The sequence below is a fragment of the Phragmites australis genome, chromosome 7, assembly GCF_958298935.1.
Source record: "Phragmites australis chromosome 7, lpPhrAust1.1, whole genome shotgun sequence".
Classification (NCBI taxonomy): Eukaryota; Viridiplantae; Streptophyta; class Magnoliopsida; order Poales; family Poaceae; genus Phragmites; species Phragmites australis.
Window position 1 is genome coordinate 6,242,889 of NC_084927.1, and position 10,118 is coordinate 6,253,006.

Consider the following 10,118-nt stretch of genomic DNA (forward strand, 5'->3'; position numbering starts at 1 on the left):
CGGGATGAAATGTGTTTCCGTCAGACTTCCAAAACCCTAGCTGAGACAAATTCGGACTCCCCTCACCTCGGACCTAAAAATTGAGACCCCATGTGTCCTCCCCGGATCACACCAAATTCTTTGACCAACTCGTTGACGTGAATCTGTCACCAAAGAGCCCTAGCACCGCTGCTTCCATTGCTCGTAGCTAGCCTCAATCGAGCCTCGTAGACAACGACGTGTCACCCAGGTGAGTTCGTCGTCACCTCCTCTCTCTATTCCGCCACACATTGGAGAAATCCGAACTCTGTAGCTCAAGTTCGATCACACTCCAGCCATCATCCGCCGCCTTTGGGTCGCCGCCGCTGCCGCCTGAGTTCATCGGAGACCAACGCCAACCATCTTAGCCATCAAATATGTTCTCATCGGCCGAGATTAGGTTGAAAATATCCTTTCAGTTAGAGTAGATCTGAGCCGTTAGATCTAAAACCTATGCGCTAGATTTTAAATAGGTTAAGTCGCTCTGTCAGTTACCATGTCAGCGTGACATGTCATCGTTTTTGCCCATGTGTCGCTTAGTCACCATCCAGTCAACCTGCTGCGTCAGCCGTTGATGCATACATGGCAGCCCAGTCACCATAGCCACTTCAGCAGCCACCTATGCAACCAAGTCAGCACCACATAAGCCCTGGTGTCGAGGTGTCAGCCATGTGTCATGCCTATTTAGCAACACAATCAGTTTTTCTTTTTTTTATTTGTTTTTTGTTGCTGATGTCATAAATAGAATGCTTGTGCAATAAATATGTTTTACAATACAAGAATAATTCTAGTAAATAGGATTAAATTTTTTAAATATTTTTAATAATGTTTTCTATAATAAATAAATATTTATTAATTCTGGTTAATGCTCTTCTATGGTAAAATAATTCAAATAAATTCCAGAAAAATCCCTGAAAATCTTAGAAAAAATCATATATTGCTCTGGAAAATTCTAGAATTTTTTTATTGCATAGTTTCACCTGCAGTTAATCTTTTTTATCCTATTTTAATCTTTTGAAAGCCATAACTTGTTAACTGTAGCTCCGATTTAATCCTTTTTTGCCAAAATTTTCAAAAAAAAACTAATCTATTAAGTGATGTTGTTTGTTGTGTGCTATTTGGTTCTTTTTAAATCTTGATGTTTATTTTTTGACTTTATGCTTATGTTTGCGAGTAGACGTCAATGTTCTGGAGGAGTAGGAAGGACTACATGACCAAGACTTTGAAGATCCAGCTGAGTATTGTGAAGGCAAGTTGTGTTCTTGACCATATTGATTTAATTTTTAAATATTTTATTTTACAAACATGAATGCTAATAATATTACTGGGAATCCGAAGTTAGGCTTTATGCTAGTTTTTCTTTAACATCCTTGTCACCATAATTATAATTTTGGTTATAGAAGGGTAGATCATGCTTAGCCTTGCTTTAGGATGGTAATAATGATAATAGCTCAACTGAATATGATAATGATCTTATGCAACTATTATAAGAAAATAATGATATGATTTTTGTAGCAACATGGAATTATGATTTGAGCAAGTGGTTTGGATGAGACATGTACATGTTGTACGGTTGGGTTTGTGGTAGTCTTGCTCAAATCTAAGGACCGGTTCGTGGAGCGATCATTCCGAGTTAACAGTACAACCACATACCTGGTATGAGATGGGCCTAGACGATTACTTTGCTTTACTCTTAGCATAGTGTAGACTAATTGGTGTTACAGAATGGAAGGGTGTATTTCTTAGGATCCATAAGGCACAAGAGTAAGCTTCCGTTATTGAGGTGTATTCACCCAACGATGAAACCTTAGTGGTATGCACATGTTGAGAGAGACTTTATAAAGGCTTTGCAACGGATTTCTAACTGCAAGGATCGAATGGCCCAAGAGGGGGATGAATTGGGCCATAATTAAAACTATTTCAATAGAACTCTAGAACAAGTAAACAACCTTATCTTAGATGAATAGAAAAGCAACTACAACGACCAAATTTGGTAGAATGCTAAGCAAAGAAAACATGCAAGCTATAACAAGAAGAGAGTTACGAAACATAAGCTTGCAAGCAAGTAAATACTCAAAGTAAATATGGGAAAGTAAATAGATGGACAAGAAGACACTGGATTTTTTTCCTGAGGTATCAAAGAGTTGACACTCCCCATAATTCTCGTTGGAGAATCCACTAAGGATATCGCTCCCCCTTGAGTCACCAAGACTCAAATGCTCTCTAGTGACAGTCACTTCTCCATCTCGATTGACGGGCTTAAAACTAAGCACAAAGTTTCATCTTGGGGCTCCCACCGGAACTCCAATAGCTCACCAAGGCCGGCTACGTGTTGCTAACCACAAGTTAATAGCTTCACTTGACCCAAATCAAGCAGTCTCCAAACACCGGACCATTCGGTGTGAATTATCCACCCAAAGCTAACTATTATAGCTCTGAATCCTCCGACGAAGCGTCCGATACATACGCCGGACCATCCGACGTGTATAAGTTCGTCTTCCAGTGAGCACAAGGAATTCCTCTAGACTTTACTCCGGCGAAGCCTTCGTTGTATGCGCCGAATCATCTAGTGTGTATACGTCTATTTTCCACTCAACAAAAAACTTCTAGACTTTACTCCGGTGATACCTTCGATGTATACGTCAGACCATCCGGCGTGTATAGATACTTTAGCGCCGGACCATCCGGCGTGTAGAGTTTTTCCAGAATTTTTTCAATTCAAACTTCTTTAAGTCATATCTTCACTTTAACTCATCCATGGGTTTCTCTAGGCTACCTAGTGCTAGAATTTCACAAGTGTGCATCCAACCAAATCTATACTCAACTAGATCAAGCTACTACTTTTAGCCCCTCTTTATAGTACAATCAAAGAACTAAGAAAGAGAGTCTATACTACTCTAAGTGTCATTCATCTCCTTGTGACACTTAGAACTAGAAGGTCCTTAATCTTGACGTTCATATCCTTTGATCGCTCAACCATTCAATTTAAGGGACCAAGATCGCCCAACACCATTGTAAACTAATCTTTTAATTGCTCTTCAAAACACACGTGTTAGTCACAATGATATGGTTTCTATTAATCACCAAAAAACTCACCACTTACCTATTGGCCTAGATGCTACACTAGCTCACACCTCATAAGTGTGTAAAAGTTTTTCGTTAGCAAACGGATACTAAGCAAATATGTATGACATTTCTTGTGGGTAAAGTGTATAACCTATGTAGAGTGTAAAACTGAATATTCATCCGTGTTCACGGTTAGGAGTGGCAAGGAACTCTCACATGATTAGAACTTAAGGGTTTAAATAGTTTGATCAATCACAGTGGTGGGAACTGTGATTAAGGTGTTGGTTATGATCAACCATGTTGGTGAGAACCTTAGTTGAGGTGTTGGAAGGTTGGAATCTTGATGTTGTTATTTATTTGTCTGCTATTTACTTAATCATTACTCGCTTTTAACTATTTTAAGTAAATGTTATTTTATGCAAAAGAGTCATAATTATCATATTACTGTTCAAGCCTTCATATGCTTATTTTTCTCACAACTTGCGAAGTATGATATGTGCTCACACTTGCTATAACCAAACAAACTCAGTTGGAGAATACGTTGAAGACTTTATGGAAGATGGAGCGTTCTAAGGTTGTTGTTCATCGGTTTGCCTGTGAAGTCGTCGTGAAGAATAAAGTCTACGTAGTTTCGTTGAAGTTTTATTTGTTTCTTCGACCCTCGAATATCACGTTTGTAAGACGATTTAAGTACGATTAAGTTGAATATTGTAATAATTATAATCAATAAAGTTACTATATGTTATGATTGATTCATAGACCCAGCATATAAAATGCGATTGGTCAATTTTTTGGACCGATCTCAACATTCTCCAACTTCTTTCCCCTAATTTTCAAACCAAACTCACCTTAGAATCATGCAGGATCAGACACTTGTCAGTCTGACGAGAACAACTTATCTGGGGAAAAATAAGAAACTTAAGAAACTAAAAATATCTCCTTGCGTCTATGGGCTCTCACTGGAACCTCATATTGGTAGGAAATTAGTTTATTTTTTTGACCAGTTCAAAGGGACTAACTCTAGTCTCTAGCTGCAGAAACGATCCTAAGTAGGCTGTAATTATTCTTTCCGTATGCTTCGAACTTAGGACTAGTCACCCAACCCAACAGCTTGTGCTATCGAGAAAAAGCAAAGCAAGATTCTTGTTGGTTGATGATACACTTTAACATAAAACATGTTCAAAATGAAGTTTATTAAGGTATATGCATCCATACATAAAATTTAACATTTTTATATCTAATTTGATAAATTTGAATGTGGCTATTTACATTTAGTTAAAAATAGATTATTGATGCAAAATTATTTAGTTTAAATTTGCCAATTTAATTTATTTTCTAAATTTGGACAAAAAGTCTAAGTCAGCAAGGATAATGTTTGTTTAAAACAAAACAGTTTATGCTGAAAAAAGAAAGGATATTAACTAACAAAACATACTTTAATTGACAATATCATATTTTGATGGTAATATAGCTGTTGTCAATACTATGTTCCTACTTGCATTCCAACAAGGTTTTGATCCTGTAATCAATCCATATCATATTGGCTCTATGGAATAGTACAATCCTACGATTAGGGTTGCACATGTAGAGGTGCAAATGTTGTTAATTAACAAACTTTCAATATATTGCACACTTGCACTTGGAATTTTTTAAATGAAACATCAATATGTAAAAAATTCCAACCTGCCTGGGGAAGGGAAACTTGATTTTTTCGAGACGCTTATGGAATTTACTTTTGTCATTCTCCCATGAGGTAAAAATAGTCAAGCACCTCATCCAAAAGATTTCAAAGAACAAAACAGTAATATTCATTTAAACAAATCTAATTAATTTATTGAATGCTAATATGATGCTAATATGATACCATCTCATGTATTACCACATATGATTTTAGGTGAAGTGGAGGAGAGAAAGGGAGTGAGAGAAAGTGGTCGTTATCTAGTGAAACAACGGTCTCGTAAGCTAAAATTTAAGACTACGAGGCTACTCTCACAATATTATATGAGTGTTGTGTACAAATTAAAGACTTAGTATGAGACAACTAAAAACACGAACTCATTATAGGAGTGTGTTATAAGACGACATGTGCCACTATCTGTTATGAGACGACCTATAAGACGACATGAGCCACTCTGCTGCCCTCCACATACACCCCACCCAAGCTGAGTAGGGAAAGGCTGACAGGGAGGGAACAAGTGGAAGTGACCTAGAAAGGGAGGGTCTTACGAGTAGAATGAGAAGTTTAGGGTTCAAAGATGTCAGAAAAGGTGTTGGAGAAATGTCGATCAAGTATTGGGATTCTTTTATTTATTTGAAACTAGGAAAATAACATATACTTGTCCGACTCGTATCGGAGTATCGATGTTGGATACTTATCAGAGGAGTATCGGTACCGTACATGAGCTTCCCTAAGTATCCACGCATTGTAGCCTATATTCGATACATATCATATCGGTTCTGTGCAATCCTAGAACCTTGTGAGATCTGCACTGGGCTGCACATGTAGAGGAGCAAATGTTGTTAATTAGCAAACTTGGAATATAGGTGAGCTTCCATATTTTGAAACGAAACACAAATACTGTGTGATTTCTCCAATCTATTTTGGGGAACTGAGAGTTGATTTATTGAGACACTTATGGGATTTACACTTTTGTTCCTCACTCTCCCATGAGGTGAAAATAAGCACACCATCGCAAAACACAACACCCAATACTAGTTCAAAGACCAAAACTATAATTTTCCTTCAAACAAATCTAATAAATTTACTGAATGCTAACATGTACACACTGTCCATATACGATAATATGACTTTCAGTCTGGTAGAAACTTGGAAAGTATGCAGATCAAAATCATCTCATGGAAAGGACCCTAGCTACATACAAGGTGTGCCAAGCCAGCTTAGTTTCGCCCCTCAGCTCCAAAACAGAATACCAAATTGCAACTGCAAAATCTTTTCCTAGCCGCAAACTCTTCAGACAGACTAAAATACCCCGAAAAGCGTTGATGCAGCAAAGAACAAAAGTAATACTCCTAGAAGGCCAACCTGGCAAAATGTACTTTCATGTAAGTCATAATCTTATATTGAACTCTCATGCACAACAAGCTAATCGCAATAAGCTAAAGCATTCATGGTTAGATCAGAACAAGCGAACAAAAGTAGCGGTATGCTTTCTATCTAACAATAGCTGCTTTAAAATCCACACCAGTCTGTACGCACAAGATACATGTTATAAGATGAAACTATTGCTCATATTGGAACTGTGCAATAAAAACTTGCTGCCCAAATAATTTCAAATTTGTAGTTTAATTTAATATTTTAGTAGGCCTACAATATATGATGTTCTTTGAGTCCATGGGCAATGTGGATTCCACATGCATGTTGACAAGTTACTCATGTTACACAGAAGATCATCGATGACCATAGGACTTTTAGTTGTCTTACCAGCTTCTCAGATAAGTAGCTGGCCAGGAATGCTCCCCCAACAATAGCAAGGTCAGTTGCAATCAGGTGTCCTGCTATGGCTCCACTGGCAACACCCAAAGGAGACTACAAAAATAAGGCGCTGTGCAGGTATGTTTGAGGGTTGAGATTTGTTAACAGTATTCACTTGTACACTATGCGGAGATTTGTTAACTGTATTCACTTGTTGATTATTCGATTTTGCTTGTTTTCTGCTGGGCTACAGCATCAGACAAATGATACATTATAGTTGTGCGTGATGATGGTTTCGTCTCCACTCCTCTGTTTTACTTTTATTTGGAGCATCAATACCGAGTTACAAGCTGTAGTATCTGAATATACGTCTAAACACATACCACATAATACTACTATTACAAAATAGATCCGTGATATGATTTATTTTGGATAGTGATTGGCGAAGGGTTTAAAGTCCTAATGGAATTCTAATATAGGAATTCATCAATGGGCTCTATATAAAGAGAGATGGGGATTTAGTGTGGGAATGTACGTATGCAGGAAATGCACAGTTAATTTATGGTTGTTCCTATATAGGATATTAAGGACTGATTTTTAAACATGCTACACCACCACGAGTCCTATAAGTTAATCCACACAACCCTGCTCCCGTGAGGTGAGCCATCCAACCGGCATGCCCACGATCTAGAAAAAATATGCACACCCCATCTCCGGCACAGATCAACCACTTCGCTGCTACTTCGTCTCCAAGCTCATGCGCTCCCCGGCGGCCTCCCCATCCCCCGATCCCAAGCCTGTCAAGGAAGGGTGTGTACTCCCCTCTTTACTTCCATCTCCAATCCGTCGGTGTGTACTCCCGTCTTACTTCCATCTCCAATCCGTTCCCGATCTGTTCCCCGGTTTGCTCGACCCGAGCGATCTGGATCCAGGAACCACCCTATGGAGTTTAATTTCTCGATAAATTTGCATGTGGGAGAGTATCGGGGGCTAAGGTTACTGTTGTTGGCGTTCAGCTATTGATCTGCTAACTGACGTGAGGCTTTTGCTTCTTCGCAGGTAGGTGGTCGTCAGGGCAAGGAACCTGAGGACCAACGCGCAGTTCATCCCGGCCAAAGCCTTCAAGGCACGCAAGGTTTATCTGGGAGACTTCGGTAAGAACTTTAAGGCCAAATTGCCATCTATTTCTTTACGCTTCAGAAATGACAGTTCAGGATTCGGCTGCTAGTTAGCTAACTAATGTTATTTGCTCAGTTTTCTGGAAAGAAATAAACTATGGCTGAATTATACTGGTCAGTTGTTGATTGCTCAATTCAATCCTATGGTTGAAGTAGTCTATTATGCTCGGCATGAACATTTTTTTTTTGTAAGGACATCGTGTTGGAAAATAAACTGTGGCATTGAACAATTTAAGTTTCATCTGATAGATCATCGCTGCGGATATTGCTCTTTGTTCTAAGTAGAATTTTGCCGCCTTCCATAAGCATGTCCTAACAGACTTTCAAAGATTTGTCCTGATATATTTTAGTTCTTTCCCTAGAATAAATTCTTTGTTGTTTCATTGCCAACATCAGCAGCGTGGTGACATTTCATTTGTAGGTTTTTATGTCTCGGTTTGAAATTGTATTATCCTCTACCTAATGCATTCTCTAATATATTCATTACTTCAATGCATATTGCAGAAATAGAAAAATTTGTGGTTATCGGGAAAGAGAAAAGTGATTGTTTTGATGTCCATGATGATGAATGGAGCTGCTCGGTCCATCTCGAGGAACCTATTGAAGACGTAAGTGAAAGGATAAAGCATCTTGAGTCTAGGGTGGAAGAGGCATCAGCACTGATCAAGAAGTATTCAAGAATACTTGAACTCGAAGCTCTCGGTCGTATGCAATCAGGGGAAACTGTAATAGATAGTACCAACCTGCTGTTGTTGCAGTCTGATCTTGATCGATTGTACCAGGAGAAGATGGAAGCAGAGATTCAGTGCATCATCATGACAAGAGCTTATCAAACCTGGGCAACTCTGGCTGAGGATCAAATGGCCCTATAGGAAGCGCAGAAGTCTCTGTCTCAAGACTACAAGCAGCTCAGACTTAAACTACGAACACTGAGAACAGAGCAGTGATGTTAGAAGAGATGGCAGAGAAGCTACAGGTGCAGTGCAAAGAGCTGTCCAGGAGTTCAATAGTCTTGCAGCTGCAATCTAAAGCGAGTAGGTTTTCACTTATTTTTTCGTTCAGTTCATACTGTTGTGTATTGCTATAGGAACCTATCTTGTGCGCCTCATGCCCTCTTCTACTGAGGTTGTACCTACTTGAGCTTATAGGAGAAGACATCGGGAAACCCTTATGTAAACATGCTTGTAAAAGTTATCTTGTAATTTATCGTGTTATGGCATGACTTGCCTCATAAATTTTTCTTTCTGTAACAAGTCATCTTTCAGATGGCGCCTAAATATTCTGCTACTTGGTTCCTCATATGCGTTTTTGTCAATTCTCATGGTCAATGTTTTCTGCACAACTGAAATACATTTCCAATGTGCTGGCGCCTGGTATCGTCACTGAACCTGTGAATTTAGTTGCTGGTTTTGACTTCTGGTCATGAGATTACAAGCACGCTCTGACGCCAAAACCAGTTTAAATCGATTAAACTACTGCTGTTTTCAAATTTTCAAATATGCAATCACTTCCGTTTTGCTTCAAATCTTGAACTACTTTTTTTTCACAGGAGACAACATGTTTCAAGAGCTCAGAGACATCATTGCGTGTGAAACTCTAGATCAACTAATCTTTTATATACAACAACGTTACAACAGCAACAGCACAAATCTTCGAAAAGATGTCTCGCTGAACATCTACAGCTTGTTCAGAAAAAGCACACGCGTCGTTGTGGATGCACTTCAGTTTCTTCAGAGCAACACCTACAGATATATACATCACTTTCTAGTTTCTAGTATCTACAACCTATGACCTCGATCTCAGAGATCTCTACGAGTAGAACCGTCGCCGATTGAACTGAAGGAGGCTGCTGTATGTGCGGTCGTGCAAACCAACAAAGAGAGCCTCAGTGTCCAGACTGAATGAAATGCCTGCAATCTCACCGAAGAAATCCAGTTCTTGCTTCCTGCTGTACCCACTCGCGACATCAAAGATGTGGATAAAATCTGCAGGTTCTGCCATCGCCATGAACCTTGCATCAAACGTGCAGCGAATTGACCTTATGGCTCCAATGTTGCCACCCAATACAGCAACTGATTTTGAGAGATTGCGGATGTCCCATACCCTGCATGTCTTGTCTGGGTTTCCAGTGGCGAATGTTCGGCCATCTGGGTTCCATGCTGATGCAAAGGAATAATCCAAATGGCCACGGAGATCATGAAGCGTCAGCGAGAAACAAGCAGAGGTAAGCTTATATAAACTATGAATTTGATATTTAAAGTTATTGACTGACCATTACAGTCTGCTTACTTTTCCTGAATTAGCGTCAACCAGAAGTCCACAGGATTGTCCCCAGCAATGACAGCAAGTTTACCATCAAAGCGCAAGGATGACTGATGCTTCCAGCATTTTTGTTGCAGAGGTGTAATGAACACTTCACTCAT

General features: G+C 39.2%; 1 protein-coding gene and 1 pseudogene across 1 annotated transcript; one reads left to right on the plus strand and one right to left on the minus strand.

The window, feature by feature from the left end:
* The first annotated feature begins 1,201 nt into the window (after nucleotides 1-1,201).
* LOC133925369 (uncharacterized) lies at nucleotides 1,202-8,990 on the plus strand (annotated as a pseudogene).
* A 514-nt stretch (nucleotides 8,991-9,504) lies between these two features.
* Nucleotides 9,505-10,118, minus strand: LOC133925371 (uncharacterized WD repeat-containing protein C2A9.03-like). The gene is given in 3 exon segments (XM_062371318.1): nucleotides 9,505-9,924; nucleotides 9,985-10,016; nucleotides 10,019-10,118. Coding segments are annotated over 3 exon segments (552 nt in total).